This window comes from Odontomachus brunneus, unplaced genomic scaffold (assembly GCF_010583005.1).
Source record: "Odontomachus brunneus isolate Ranch 3 - 2012 unplaced genomic scaffold, Obru_v1 Obru_scaffold_002, whole genome shotgun sequence".
Classification (NCBI taxonomy): domain Eukaryota; kingdom Metazoa; phylum Arthropoda; class Insecta; order Hymenoptera; family Formicidae; genus Odontomachus; species Odontomachus brunneus.
The window spans coordinates 2,127,858-2,143,877 of record NW_022639452.1 but is presented as its reverse complement, the minus strand read 5'-3'; the positions used below and the strand labels follow the sequence as shown (position 1 = coordinate 2,143,877).

Genomic DNA, 16,020 nt, shown 5'->3' with positions numbered 1-16,020 from the left:
TATACATAATAGAACATAATGAAAAATTGGAACGAAATTGTAAATCGTGTACAAATATCGAAATAAAACAAAGGACGGATTTGTATAAACATTATAATTGTATCACATATAATATTAAATACATGATTGAAAAGTCTATTATATAATTATTGTAAGATCTACTAGAAAGAGTACGAATTGTTTCACGTTTTTTACACAAAGTGCAATGTTTGGAATAAATAGCAAACATTCTCTGAATAGATATAAACTATATTGAAACGCAACTTGCATATTGCACAAAGCAACAGCCATCATTTATACCTTCATTTGTCAAACAGATTCCCTTTACTGAAATAGATCCTCTTCATACACTTTAAGATCCCGCCTGTCTTTGTGACCACTTTTTTGAGAATAATTAGCTGCAATAGGTGACCACATGGAGCTGGACATGGCATCGTTGACAGGTTCGATTACAGGTTGCCTTCTAGCCAATGATACTTTCAACTGGATGGAAGAAACCATACTACCATCCATTTCACTGATCGCTCTTTCAGCTGAAGTAGGCTTCTCAAAAGTTATAAACCCACGACTGTAAAGACAAAGAGAAAGAACATGATTATCGTGTCTACAATTGCATATCTCTGATAAAATATTATGTCACTCTCTAATTGTATTCATCATATTAATGTGTGATAAAAATACTACTTACTTTTTCTCTACTTCCATGGATATATTGATGATATTTCCAAAACTTTGGAAATGTTTCTTAAGATAATCCTCTGTTATTTTATAACCACATATAAATATTGTATTTCCTCTATGCTTCATCTCTGGCTTGGCTGTGGATTGCGTATTGGTGGTCTTGCCTTCAGGGTTCTCAGCACTGACAAAACTATCGTACAAGTCTTTCACCCTAGGCCTCGCTGCCTCTGTGTCCTCTTCTTCCAATTGAGTGGCTGAAAACGGCTGATAGGAACTATAAGAGGTCTTTTCTGTGCTATTTAATTTTCTCTCTAATCCACGTGGTCTCTTGAAGCTTTGTTCCGGCCGCTTGGGTGTCTTAGGGGCAGTAATTACACCGGATTTAATTAGTTTCTTAGCGACTTCGCGAGCGTCCCTCGCTTCCGTCGGTCGTTTTGGTGCTTGAGGAATACGTTCAGCTTCCTGCTTAGGAGCTTTCAAATCCTGCAATGCCTTCTTCTGTAATGTACAAAAAATAGTATGCATAAATACGGAAAAATATCAGTGCAAATATATCTAATATTAATAAAAACTGAGTATAATATCTGGTATATAAACATGTAATATCGACATAACCTTTCTTTTAAGTTTGTTGTACTTATTCTGCAGCATCAACTCCTCCTCCGTGTGTTTGTTCGATGGAAAATGTAGGTAAACCATATTTCAAACTGATATAACGATAAATATTTTAAAAATACTCAAAAACGCTTATAGTACTATACGCCCGTTAAATCGTTTACAGTTGAATGATAAAATTCTCTAAACGAAATCAAGTAAAAAAAAATTCACACGGTTCAAACCTGGAAACCTTAAAGGCTGGTTTATGATGGTGTAGGCGAGAAACAGTATAGGCGGCACTAGTGGTAAGGTTTAGTACCGAGAGCGAGTACCCGCGCCAGATGTCGTGAATGCGAGAGAGAGAAAGAGAGTAGGGAGAGGAGAGCGGAAAATTGTATTAAGAGAGAGCGAAGAGAGAGCGGGCTCTCGTGTGCGAACCGTCGTAGAAATAAGTCGAACATAAGTCGAACATTGTACTATCGTGAAAATATATCGTTTTATTCATATAAAATACAGACTACTACTTTTTATATTCACTTCACATCCTGACGCGTCGAATAACCAGAGGCCCAAGTCCCTCGTGGAGCGGACACGTCGAAGAAGCCTCAGCTAAAACAGAAGGACCAGATAAGGTGCAGTATAACACGTCGGTACCAGAAAAGCTGAGACAACAGAGTAGAAAAAGACTTACCTAAAAGTAACACGTCCCTACAATGGCCGCAATCCGCGTCCGATGTCCGACGTACACTCAATTGCGTTGATGCTATACCATTCCCCAAATCGATAGTCACTAAAAAATTTTGACCAGCCGTATTTGTTTCTAGCTGATCGTTTCTCATGACTGTTGATTCATCCGGCAAGCGGGAATGTGTCAAAATAGAAGTGATATTTTGACAGTTTGACGTTTCATACATACGTGTTTTTATCAGAAGGTTATCTGCTCACGTGTAACGCGTAATCAGTACAAGAAGAATAAGAAGGTTAAAAAAGGTAAGTAAGAAGTTAATATACAAAATTATAATAAATTTATACACATACAACATAAAGGGTCTCTGCTTTTAATATTTTTACGCGATTTGCTCTCAAATTATTCGTTATTAATAAACATTCTACTTTATTTGAATAAAGTAAAAACTTCTTACTTATCTTTTTTAACATTCTTACTCTTCTTCTACTGATTGCGCGTTACATGTGAGCGGATAAACTTCTGATAAAAATACGTATGTATAAAATGTCAAAATGTCACTATTTTAAAATGTTCTATTTTGACATTCCCGCTTGCCGGATGAATCAACAGTCATGAAAAACGATCAGCTAGAAACGGACACGGCTGGTCAAAACTTTTTAGTGACTATCAATCTGGGAAATGGTATAGCATCAACGCAACTGAGTGTACGACGTCCGACATCCAATAAAAGAATAGCTTTCCAATGGAGAATTAAATCCTCTATTAGAAAGCTGTTCTCCTGTTGGATATCGGACGTTGTACGTCGGATATTGGACGCGTGTGAATCCTCTATTAACTTATGTCGGAACCGTAAAAAATTGACCAATCATAATCAAAATATAGAAGAATAATCGATTGTGATTAATCAATTTATTACGGTTCCGGCATAAGTTAACTGATTGCGGCCATCATAGGCCGGTATTCATAGTCGGATCTTATATTTAAAACTGTCTTAAGTTTATCTTCAGATGATGTACGGATTATTTCATTGGCTACGGAGTATCCGAAGATAAAATTAAGATAGTCTTAAATATAAGACTCGACTATAAATACTCGGCCATAAATCAGCTTTTTAGCTTTAGCTTTTTAGCTATGTTCTTTTCAGCTGCACTGCTACACTAGTACAATAAGTTACAGTAATTCCCATTGATTATCACTCTTGATTGGTACATACTTCTGGATCTACTAAGAATGAAAGAATGTTCCAATCACAGACAATAATAATCACTAAGCGTTCACTGAGCTATTTTTTCCATTGAATGTGGCCATTGACAAATGCAATTGGTCAATTAGTTAAAATAATCAATCAGTTAACTAAAGTTGATAGAATCGAGCATAAGACAAATATATTTTATCACACTTTAAAGCCAGCGGCACACGATGCTTGTTTTCATGCTAGATTGCTTGCTAGATGGAAATACTCTATTCTGATTGGTGCATTTCTGAAGACGGACCAATCAAAATAGAATATTTCCATCCAGCATGCAATCCAGCACGAAAACAAGCATCGTGTGCTGCTGGCTTAACTTATTGCATAAGTGCAGCAGTGCAATTGAAAAGAACAGATCACTAATAATAAATGACGTATATACTTAGGGACTGCGTTCCAAAACTCTACTCGACGAGTAAAGTAACATTTAATTGACTAATAAGAACAAAAATAACTAGAATTTCTTTATCATAATTGGTCAATTAAATATACTCTATCCACCGAGTAGAATTTTGGAACACAGCCACGGAGATTGAAGGTCGTAGTATAACTCAACAGCAGATCAGACAAATTACTTCACTAGTAGCACGATTCAACGGCGTGTCAAACGCCTTTTTATTTTCAAATACGCAAAAGTGTATTGAAGAACTTTTGTTCTCAAGCATTAGATGCAATAGTGAGTCAAGCGATTTTTTATTTTCAACTAATTCCTCTTGAACGTACAACTGCACGTAATTATTTCTCTTAGTTCAAATATTTCTTGCGTTCATGTTGTATGCAAGCAAGATAAAAAAAATTTAATGCGCCTTTGTAAACTTCGGCTTTACATTGGATAAAGTCCGTTAGTTGCTTCAAAGCTTTCAATTTTTGCACTGACGTCTTAACTCCATATAAAAAAAATCATTTCAAAGTCTGTAGAAACGTCAAACGGACCGCACCCATCGTTAGTGACGTGCATGCCGAGTTTTATTTAGCTCACCTATAGGATTTCGCAATATTAATGTAAAAATAAATTTTGAACGCAATCGCACTCTGTTCCTTTTTACGTGCGAAGGATTACGGTTTACACGATGAGGCGCACATGGCGAGAGAACGATCGGGTGAGGGATTTTGCCGATATTTTGATAACCTTTTCCTTCAAAACATTAATGCAAGTCATTAGTAGATTTTGAATTATACGTAATATTAAGATTACATAGTCTACCTATCCTATACTTACATGTAACCTGTGATGTATTGATTCTCTCTGAGCTATAAGAACACTTTCTTTTTTTAACATTGAAACATCAATATCAAAGCAATAGTTATGTAGTTCCAGAATTATAAGTAGTTGAATAAATTCTTTATAAGTAATTTATGAATTTTCTTATGAGTGTGATGTTATTTTTGTATGACATTTCTTTATGTACTGATATTTATTTTATATACTCAGGATTTCAAACAACCACTACCAGGTGGAGAAACTACAGAAGCTGAGTTAACATGTGCTCTGTATGCAACTAAAACAGAGTTCAAACCATTACCAGGATTTGACCCTAATATCGATGACTTACAATACTTTCGAGCTCAACAAAGAATTGATTGTGATGAAGTATATCCTGGAATATATATTGGCAATGGGTAAGTACAAAAAAATATATAAAAAGTACTAAAACAAAATAATAAAATTAAAATGCAATGGTTTCTTTACAGGGAGACAGCAAAAAACAAAAAATACCTTGAAATGTTAGGTATAACACACTTACTAAATGCTGCTGAGGGAAGGAGATTTGGATTTGTCAATACAGATAGTCATTACTATGCAGATACAGCGATCAAATATTATGGTATTCCAGTTACAGACTTACCTACTGCAGATATTAGTAAATATTTCTACACAGTAGCTGATTTTATTGATGAAGCAATGTCCACAGGAGGTAACTTGGCTATATTTATCCTTCCTCCTAGTTTGTGGTACAATATTCACATACAAACTAAAAATCTCTATTTCTCTTAGGTAAAGCTTTTGTGCATTGCATGCAAGGTGTATCTCGAAGTGCCACTTGTGTCCTCGCATATCTAATGATAAAAAAGAATATATTAGCGGTCAACGCCTTGAGGATGATCCGTGTAAATCGGGATGTCCACCCAAACAATGGTTTTCTTCAACAGTTAGCACAATTGGATAATCATTTGCGCAGACAACAGCTGCAATCTCGTTGAACATAATTAATAATGCAAACCTTATCAAATATATGTGGAAAATTTTTTGTTTATTTAAAAACACAGTTAAAATTTTTTCTTTCTACTTCTAAAATTCTTAAAATTTGTTGTAAAAGTTGCAACATTATTTATGTATACGTGTAAAATATCTATAAGAAAGTTGACATAAAATACCTGTTAATATAGTTAAAGCTATATTTAACCAAGAAATATTTAAAAAGGTGTATTTTATTGTTGTTACTATTATATTTCTCTGACAAGGGAAAAAATCTGTTGGTATTTTTAATCTCACCTTTCAATTTCAATTATCACAGATTATAAAACATGCTATATATATAGCTCTGAGTAAGTAGATAAGGATAAAAGGAATTAATATGGGTGATTGTATATCCAAATAGAAAATTCAGACATTTCAATATTTCATTGTTAATAATTATAAATATAATTTGCTTCATAACTTCAGTGTATTATACAGAGAATAATCTTTGATCGTCGGTGATTGGAGAATTTTAAATTACAATCTGTATTCGTGTCAATAGAGATATATTCCATAATTTTACAGTTAACTTATCCACAAAAAGGATCGAATATATTTCACTGTCTCTTAAATTTATTGTTATCTATTTTGCTAAAAAAGACACAGCGTCGACATTCTTTCTCATTCAATGTAATTGTAAAAAAAAAAAAACAAACTATGTTTAAAGTCTAGCTCGGATGATAAATAAAACGTTAATAGAGGATAACAAAATAAATAAAGATGCAACAAATAGAGCTATTAAGTTACCACTTGGTCCAGTTTATCAATCTTTCATCTTTAAAAGAAAAAAAAAAAAAGAAAGAAAAATTAACAGAATGCCACATGAAAGCAGGTTTTAAGCAGATAAATATTGGCAGCTAAAGCAATGAACATTCTATTTTTAAATTAGGAATATTTCCGTTTATAATCTTCTTTCTGTAATTGCGACAAAACAGGTAAATACTGCACAAAATATAGGACGAGTTCGTAATATTATTTCAGTACAGCCGATTCTTGAAACCGATTAATATATCGTTAAGAAACACTCAATATATTTCTTTAAACGTTACTCACACATGTAACGTTTTAAATTTTAATCAAACATCCGACATGCATCCAGTTATAAATAAAATTGAAAGCTTGAGTATTCCTTTGAGAACAGTGTTCAAGCGGGTGCTATATTAAGTTTCAATTTTCCAACTGACTCTGTATTACAACTTATTCCAACGTAAATTTCGCTAGTACAAATGATATCTTACACATTCTCTTATCTTGTTCATTTGGGCCGTTACTATATGTAATGTAATGAATGCGTACCCGATAATTACAGTATAATCCGAAAACTAATATTTCGCAATAACAAATATGCAATAAATATACGTTACATCTACGCTAAACATTACAAAGACGTAATTAATTGCCATACAACAGCCAACATCGTTTTAAAAATAATGCAAAACACGCGAAACACTTTCTGTAAGTTTCCTCCTTTTAAAGAAATCACTTTCATTCCGCTGTCATGCCACACATTTGTTGCCACTAAAGCGATTTAATTAAAACGATATGTATGGAAAATGTAGTACAATTTCTATGTTTTTTAACCCTTCCAACGTCACGTTCTGTAGTAGAAGAGCAAAAATTATTTTAAATTAAATCCCTAATAAATGCAAACTAATATTTTTATCCTTCATTCAACACATAACGTAAAATATTAGAGTATAGCTCGCATATTTTCGCGTAATAACAAATTTAAAAAGTTACAACATTGATCTATTACTTACAATCAAATTATACAAGATAGAAAAAATCAAATTATGTTTAAAATTCATTAAAATGATCGAATATTAATATTTTTCTAATTAATATATCTATCATATTTTTATAATTATTCCATAAACATAATGTGATGATATAGTATATACATCATAAAATAAAACCAATATTAAATATAAATACAAATAAATAAGTTTACTTAATGGTGTAAACTTGCTCTTGAGATTTGTATGTCAGTGACATGGCGAAGAGAAACAAATAATATTCCGTTTTACTTAAGATTTCTCTCTGGAAAATGACTATACTATTGTCTGTGACAGTTCATATATTAATAACGAGTAGCACAATATCAGTTAAACGATCAATTAAGAGATAATACACGACTAACATATCTGTTATCAAAAGTTTAATCACATTTATGTAGGTTGTATATTGGTTACACACCGATGCTACAGTGCTATTAATACATATGATGTGATTCAGGAATTGTTAACAAAAGTTATTGAAACCTTTACGAAAAAATTATAAGCTCAGATAGATCAGAAGTATGTCGCCTACCATTTGGCATTAAAAGGGCTAATAAACATTGTTATACCAAGAAAAGTGACAACAAAAGTATTGATGATGAAAGTGTGTTAGACGATGATATTTTTCGATATTAGACATACATGAGCCTTCCGACAAAAAATCAATGCCTTATATCTTTTTTTTAACAAGTATATAGAGAAATATATATAAAAATTGTTTACAATGGGAAATTGAGCAGACTCGCCAAAACAAGAAAGTAACGGGAATTCAAGTTACATTGTTATGCAAGAAACTGAGAAGTCAATAACTCGCATATGAACTTTCCGTCGAGCGTGTATCAAGAAATTTCTTCACCACCAGCTCTCATCGGTTTCGTTACCTTTCGTTTCTTTAGCGACAATTGTGCTCTTTAGTTTGTAATCTGATTGGTGTCCGTGTAGATGAAAAACTGATTTAACAGACCGGACAGTATCGGGTATGTTACACTCCATATGAGTCCTAGAAATCTCAACACCGGATACGATAATCGAGATCCCAAATTACGTGTTACTATATATCTCATGAATCCAAACAATTTCAAAAGTCTAATAATTACAAAAAGCCGAAAACCTTCAGGAACGCGGAAGCTTCGAAATGCTGAAGACACACTGGAACACAAAACACTCGGCATTTGGTGAAATTTTGATTTCACAAATACCCAACATACAAACATTTTGTGTGCAAATGTTTTGTGTTCGCACACTTGCCTATTTAGCAACTGATTTGTAGGAGATACATGCTCTCTCTCTATGGACGATCATTTGGTATCCAAATATATTTTAAGTGCTCTCTCCCGACGTGGACTGTAACTCGAAGTAGTAGAAAGCGGCGTTAAGCGTGAATTCTCTTTAAAAGCGATCTCCATTACCTCATCGGGATTTAATCGTTTCGGGTTTTCCCTACTATCCCTGAAAATTAAGGAAGCAATCGTTGTTCATTAACGGATTCCTTTAATAGTATGTATGTTAAATAATAATACATACCTATATAAGAAGACGGCACCGTCTTCGAAATTGAAAGACAAACTATCGTGATGCTCATTCCAGTCATGCTCATTTTGGATTCGTAACACGGAATTGTCGCATGGAAAAGTACCTTTCCCCTTCGCAATATTGATATATTCCTCCGGAATATCCGATATCGAGGAGAGCTAAGAACAAAGAAGATTAATGAAAAATAGTTTCCGTATATTATCCTCTTCGATCTTTCTTCGATTCATAATCATTTTTCCTGCGCGACTTACTTTCTTCCTTAATTCTTCGATGGTTCTGTTCTCCAAAACTATCTCTTGGAACTGCTCCAGCTCTAACTTTGCCGGTAACCACCTCCTGACAAACAAGACAATCTGATTGGTGTCCGTAACTGTCTCTTTATCCGGTAGTTCTTGAATAATCATTTCAAATTGCGAATGTGATCGAAGGTCCTCGAACTTCTGTTCGTCCAAAAACACCTTCGAGGCTGTTTTGTAATATTTTTTCCTAAGCCGGCATCTCTCATACGGTATGTCGATATCATATTTTCTCTTAATCTCTGCCAATATCTCTTTCTTCGCTTGTCCGACCGTCATGTCTTTCGAGACAATCCACTCGCACAAAAATTTGTAAGGCTGTTGAAATATTAATTGCGCTGAGTAAAAAATGTTGGCAACATACATTTTGTACATATAGAAACGTGAATGAACAATGATTCGTACGTACTTCAATGGAGTCGATCAATAACTGATACAACTTCACTTTGAATTCTCCGCTACGCAGGGCTCGTCCAAGTTTTATGCTGAGCCTTTCGCCGTCACCGTAAGAGTTCAGCTGTTCCGTCAAACAACTGCACTCCGATTCACCAGTATCATTCGATAAACGAAAAACTTTGAAGTACTCCACAGACACACCGACGAACGGCTCCAGTTCTTTCTTCAAAGTGCTCAATCTCATTCTCTTATCCACTAATACTTTAAGTACTGCAAAACAGAAGAGAGAATTGGATACAGCACACCCGCTGAACACACCAGTCATGGAAAGATTTGAATGTAATGCAACGTACGTTTTTGAGTGTTATCTGTGTATGATGTTGCTCTGAAGTAGTAGTCGGAGTCATCATCGATGTCCCAGTTTTCTATTTCGAATTGCTTCGAAATCTTAAAGCGACGATCCCACGAAGTTGGCGGAAGTTGGGGATCGTCGTCCTCCGGTACGTCGCCGACCAACGTTTTGTCGCTGTCGCTAAGGCTACTGTCCTCACTGTTACTCTGTTCGGGAGTATTCCACTCCTCAGCTTCTCCCAACTGAGGACTTATGTTCCGTACGGTGGTATCCTCGTTGCTACGTACGCTACTTTTTGAGGTTTCATTGTACTTCGAATTGACGTCCCAATGTGCATCGGTAACACCTAGTTTGGACAAACCGTTGCTGATAGGCTTTTCCTTTTCCTCAAATTTATCCTCCAATGGCGGGATATTCAATTCTTCTAACGCTTCTGTAAAAATTGCAACATAGAAATGTTCATAATTTAGTAATTATCATAACATTATATAATTCACGGAGGAAATATGTACGCATAAGTATCTTACCTTTACTGATATCTGGCAATTGAATGTGTAGGGAAATAACGTATTTGAAGTTCTTTATGATTTTATACACTGTCGATTCTTGAAGAGGTTTGTTATTATCAGTATCGTTCATTGTTAATACGAATATCTTTTTCGCATTATAAAATCCTTCAGTCTGAAGATCGTTATCATCGCTTTCCACGAGATCATACGAGTCTGGGTACTTTGGTAATATTACTTTCATTTGTTTAGGATCCATATTAATTACTTTTCCTACGGTTTGTTTATACTCTTTAACACTTTGCGACAATAAACCTCGGATATTGATCGGACCGTCAATTACCTCCTCTCTAGCTACGTCTATGACAAATACCTTTGTTGCAACTCCTACGAGATAACATAATCAAAAATTCATCGTCGGTTTATATTGTGACTACACATAATTAGTTGTGCAAAACACACACATACATACATGCAGTTGCATACTTACCACCTGGCAAAAATGTCTCGAATTTCTGATCTTTACGACGAATTTCTAATAATAAATCGAATCGATGTTGATTCTGCCAAATACTAGCTACAGACTCTTGCTCTCTATCATCATAACTGCATTCTATTAAATCAATATTATGTTCGTAACTAACTAAACGGCACTGATCCAGATTCACGACATTGTCAAGGTTGAATTTCTTGTACGCTTGCTCTGTCGCCTCGGCCCAAGTGGTGTCGGGCATAACGTATAACTTAATGTCTATTAATTTTCCCTTTAATGGATGATGACAATAAACTTTCAGCCTGGGTATTGACATCTGTTTCTCACGATTTTTCCTGTCATTATCCTCGCTCTCCTTCATTTTTTTCAATAACTCCTACAAATAAATACCGTATAAAGTAACTTATATACCGTATAAAGTAACGTATATAAAGTTTTTTTACTCAAACTATACCTGGATGTGTCGTGGGAAATCTTGGACTTGTATAGGTAAAGTATTACGAGCACGATCTATTTGTCTGTACATCAACATATACGCATTCGTGCTACTGCTGTACGCACCACTGTAATACGCTCTTGTGGGTCCGCCGCCGTACGTTTTCTGGATGTCATCGTGAGTAATCTGATATCAAAATACAAACATAAGTTATAGATGACTCCAGATATTCCAAATTTCTATAATTTTGTACCTGCGTTACACTCTGGTCGTTAAAACACAGCCACTCTTGCGTCCTGAAATCCTTGATATAAGCGTAATAATGGCCTCCGCTCGCGCTACCACTATGAATCATGATAGAAAATAGTTCGTATTGATACGGGCCTCTTCCCAGCATGTAAGTACCGCGATTCTTCTCATTTTCGTGATTGTGCACGGTACAATTCGATGTCGATGGTCCATTACTCATATCTATACCTGTAGACAGATAAACATGTTTTGATAGTTTTAAAATCATCTCGATAAGATAAACGTATCAATCTCCGGACAGTTAAGAGAGTATTTTACTCTTTGTTAAAAATCTGATTATTCTTGTTTGAAGACTAAAACGACAGTACCTAGAGTTAGGGACATGTGTCCAAACATTAATATTTGTATCTTAAATAATTGTATCTAGAATATCACCTTCGTCATCGTCTTGATCGTGATTAGCTGAGTGATTACTATTGGAGAGACTGTTGTCACATGGTATACAATCATCATCCAACGTGCCACTGTCTGTTGTGGAGCTGTCATCGCATTTGATACCTAGACCAATGTCTTCTTCACCACCTGGAGACTCTTGACTCGTTGTGGACGAAATAAAGGGATTTAAATTCAATATATCTGGGAATGTGACTCTGCAACAGTAAAAATTACAACATAAGATCCAAAACGATTTTTTATTAAGCAAGAGCACAATCTTTTAAGGAACATACCTATCGTTGAGCTTGATCCTATGGAAGGTTTTATAATCGAAGTCAAACCGCTTGAGATGTAGAGTTAATAAATATGGAAACTTTGTAAACTTCAATCCTTTATGCGCGTCGCATTTTTTATTGCATTTTTCACAGTGGTACTGGTTGGCTCCTTCCAAGATTTCGTACTGCACAAACGCTCTGATTGCTTCTTCCTGTAGAACCAAATTTTTTTTATTTACGTAGATATGCATACAAATGTGAATACAGAATATTTAGGATTTCGCGTAATATATTACCACACAGGTGTATGCAACGTTACTTCCAAATGGTCTAACTGGCAATGGGATATCAAGAAATGTATCTTCTCTCGATTTTTCTGTCCCACACTCAAGGCATTTAACGTAATCAATCATCTTTCCTAACAACATGAAAGATAAATGACAGAGATTTTTCAAACTCATACACAGTAATCTATTTTCTACCTTCGTAGAGTCTGTTGATTAAATCAGCCTGTTCTGTGTTCTTGAATTTTTGCTCCAGTGCATCAAACATAACTCTGCAAAGTTCCTGGATGTCGTGCTGCTGCCATGCTTCAGTAGAATCCCATCCAAAACTTTTAGTTAAAGAAGTAGTTTCTACTGCAGACTTTGTGGATGTCTGTTAAAAAAAAAACACATGTATTATTCGTTATAAAAATACATAAATTTTAGGTAAATGCAATTATAGACAAATACTATACCTGCAGATTCAGAAATAACTTCTGTAATTGGTATGGTATACTTAGAGCTTCATCCTTTTCTGAACCATCTACATATTCCCAATTATACAACGCGTTACGAAATTCTGGTGTCATGTACAATGCTTGAAGAAGACTGTTCAGGTAACAAGTCATCGCCTGATTGACTAAACCAACGTAACCTTTAAAAAAAGCATTATTAGAGATATGCTTAGTAGATGATAACAAGATTTACATCATTAAATATTTGAAAAATAAAATTTCTTAAATTAAATGTTATGTGTACTTGTTTCAGTTTTAATGAAATTTTTGAAGTTAACATCTTCTCCCCATGAGGGTGGACTGTGGAGAGGTGGTGCAGCTGCGAGATTATACGTTGGCAAACCATAATCTGAGTTCTTTGGCGACCAAGAATTTGTGGGGTCAGTAACAAAGAGAGTATTTTTCGCCTCGTTCGGATCGACCGAGAAATCCACTCCTATCTCTTCCATCGTTTTGTCTTTTACTTCGGACAAATCGGTCTACCATAAACATTGGATCATGTCAAAACATATATTTTCGAGAGTATGCGTATATGTATATATCATGTATAATATTGGATATTTAAAGAATGTAATTAATAACCATCTTGCACGGCGACGTGAATAAAATTAACTTAAAAGTATCTGCCCGGATGTGATAATGCTCTTCGATGTAATTGTAAAGATCCTTCACGCGTGTGGATACAAATAAGGAAAATTTTTCGCTAGTGCAAAGTTTATGATTAGCCTCGGAAGGCATAGTAAATTGAATCGCACATACTTGAATCTTTTCACCAGCTCTACAAACCATGATCTGCAAATCAAACAATGCAAACGCATTAATCTGACTTCATCAAATATTTGGCTAAATTAAAGAGAAATCACAAACTTTCTCATATATATTCCAATAACATTTCACAGAATAGATGATAAAATTATACTGTTGTTAATCTTTTAAAAAAAAAAGGTACAGGAAAAGAAATATTATGATACAACATTAAAATAAAGAATACAATACTTTTTATTAACAATGTATGTAAAGAGAAATGGCTATTAGAAACTTATCAGATACTTTCAGGCAAAAATTGGCATTGTGCCATACTGACAGCAGAAAATGAGCGAGATCTACGCAACACAGCAGGATGCTGCTCTACATGGCATGACACAGTACGGAAAGCCTATAGAGCCTGCAGCTATATTTAGAATGTCTAAACCAAGCTTGTGAAATGGCTCTCTTCTCCGAGATTACAACCCCCTCTCCTCTCTCTTTTTCTGTCTCACTGTTTTCTTATTTATAACTTTTTTTTAACTGCTCAACAAATTAAAACGTAAAATAACTTAATTATGATGGTTGCTTCACTGTTTGATACTCATTGAACTACTATATAACCAATTTATTCTATATAATCCTAACCCTATATTTCTATATATTAAATATATTCCTAATACTTTATTGCATAAAATTAAATATTTACCTATTTATTTATTATATAATAGATATATATTTTTAAAAATTACAATATCTTGTATGAGGAAAGATAAAATGCACATTAATTCTGTATGTAATTAGAAGTTTTTTATACACAAGAAATATGGATTAGACAATTTTTATTGACTTACCTATATTTTCTTTATTGTACTGGTCTATAATCGATGTATAGTTTAATTTGAAGCTTCGTCGCTATTGACTGACGCAACCTAAAACCATATTAGATCTATATAGTTCAATGAATGAACTAATTAAAAACAATTTAATGAATACACTTTGTTATTCTTATCTGTATCTTCTGCAATATATCTTTGCTTTATGTATATTTAATCGAAATATATACATTTTTATGTATTTATTCACTATATATATATTTTGTTAAAGAACAGATTTAAATAGTGCACATTTAAATATCACAATAAACACTGATATGCTAAAATGATCAACAGCGATATAACAAGCGCGGAAACGGCTCGACAATTAAAACGTAAATGGAAAAGAGGTAGCCTGTATTCAATTCGTGCAAGGGATCGCGTTTGTACACAAACATTTAAATTTGTATCGCTATGAAGACCCGGCATGACACCGATTCCCAAGTCGCATATCAAAGCACGTGAAAGACCTGATAGAATAACAAATATTTTGACTGGATTGACATCGACAGAGAAGCCCTCTTCTATTCGGACACCCCACTAATCTCCGATTAATCGCGTTGCATCTAAGCGCTGTTACATACGTACTGTTTTGTACGCGCATTATGCGCTCACGTTATGCAAATATCGTAAGCGGCTACTTCATCGTTTACGAGGTGTAACAACAATATTAACGAAATCCGAGGCGGTGACCGACACTCAGAGGATAGGAATGCGTTCCCGTGCCAAGATAAGTTTATTAAGGCCGGGGAGCTTTCCAATCGCCCGTGCGATCGACCCGATCGCGATCGGTAGCAGCGCCGAGAAACTACGTGATTCGCGCGCGCGTACCGCGCAATTAATCGCGCACCAAGTCGCCGACGATGCGTTAAATGCACATTTCGACGCGTTCACGCGATGCAAGCGAAGCGAGCAAGTACGAAATGGCTGTGGGTGGTCGTACGAGTCGTACCCGCGATGACAGACAGACAGACCGACCGTTCGTTCGTTCGTTCGTTTGTTCGTCGTGCGTGCGTGCGTGCATGAGTACGTCTCCGTCGTGCCGTCTCCGGTGTTTTTTCGCGACGAGGTTCGGCCTCCACTCAACCTCACGTGTAGCCGCTCCTAACGAGCCGAATTCGCAGCGGTCGTTCGCTCACGGTTTACACAGAATCCGACTTGGGAACTGACCTCTCAACGAAATCACTGACACATGTGCAACATTCACTTTTACGCCATATTCCCTGCACGGCGCATCTCTCTCGCTCTCGGACCCGACCGCTGCTGCCCCCTCACGGTCGCTTTTTGCAATAACGCACGTAATAACGGGACTCGTTCATACAAGGTGTTCGGTAATAGAACCGTGACATTCTATCTTCCTTCGGCGTGTGATGAGTGATAAAGATAGAATGATGCTTTCGGCACGAGAGCGTGCAAGACG

At 35.4% G+C, this 16,020-nt stretch overlaps 3 protein-coding genes across 13 annotated transcripts; 1 reads left to right on the top strand and 2 right to left on the bottom strand.

The window, feature by feature from the left end:
- Positions 1-77: 77 nt before the first annotated feature.
- Positions 78-1,551, bottom strand: LOC116843018 (negative elongation factor E). The gene is made up of 3 exons (XM_032812993.1): positions 1,297-1,551; positions 689-1,179; positions 78-568 (listed from the first exon to the last, which is right to left on the bottom strand). The coding sequence occupies exons 1-3, from the start codon at positions 1,378-1,380 to the stop codon at positions 325-327; spliced, it is 819 nt and encodes a 272-aa protein (XP_032668884.1). The 5' UTR covers positions 1,381-1,551; the 3' UTR covers positions 78-324.
- A 2,292-nt stretch (positions 1,552-3,843) lies between these two features.
- Positions 3,844-5,637, top strand: LOC116843025 (dual specificity protein phosphatase 3-like). The gene is made up of 4 exons (XM_032813006.1): positions 3,844-4,315; positions 4,648-4,835; positions 4,908-5,131; positions 5,212-5,637. The coding sequence occupies exons 1-4, from the start codon at positions 4,286-4,288 to the stop codon at positions 5,415-5,417; spliced, it is 648 nt and encodes a 215-aa protein (XP_032668897.1). The 5' UTR covers positions 3,844-4,285; the 3' UTR covers positions 5,418-5,637.
- Positions 5,638-5,823: 186 nt separating this feature from the next.
- Positions 5,824-15,880, bottom strand: LOC116842954 (ubiquitin carboxyl-terminal hydrolase 47). 11 transcript variants are annotated; one of them, XM_032812861.1, is made up of 18 exons: positions 15,771-15,880; positions 14,580-14,657; positions 13,564-13,773; positions 13,226-13,460; positions 12,943-13,121; positions 12,686-12,860; positions 12,500-12,621; positions 12,222-12,415; positions 11,929-12,143; positions 11,498-11,721; positions 11,263-11,430; positions 10,806-11,184; positions 10,337-10,702; positions 9,811-10,242; positions 9,471-9,727; positions 9,017-9,379; positions 8,757-8,923; positions 5,824-8,681 (listed from the first exon to the last, which is right to left on the bottom strand). In XM_032812861.1, exons 3-18 carry the CDS (start codon positions 13,768-13,770, stop codon positions 8,531-8,533), a joined length of 3,834 nt encoding a protein of 1,277 aa, XP_032668752.1. In that variant the 5' UTR covers positions 13,771-13,773; positions 14,580-14,657; positions 15,771-15,880; the 3' UTR covers positions 5,824-8,530. The 11 variants fall into 11 exon arrangements, with proteins under 11 accessions (XP_032668752.1, XP_032668785.1, XP_032668772.1 ...); XM_032812894.1 differs by having other exon boundaries at positions 13,741-13,773; XM_032812881.1 differs by lacking the exon at positions 15,771-15,880 and adding an exon at positions 15,553-15,740.
- Between the last annotated feature and the right edge of the window lie 140 nt (positions 15,881-16,020).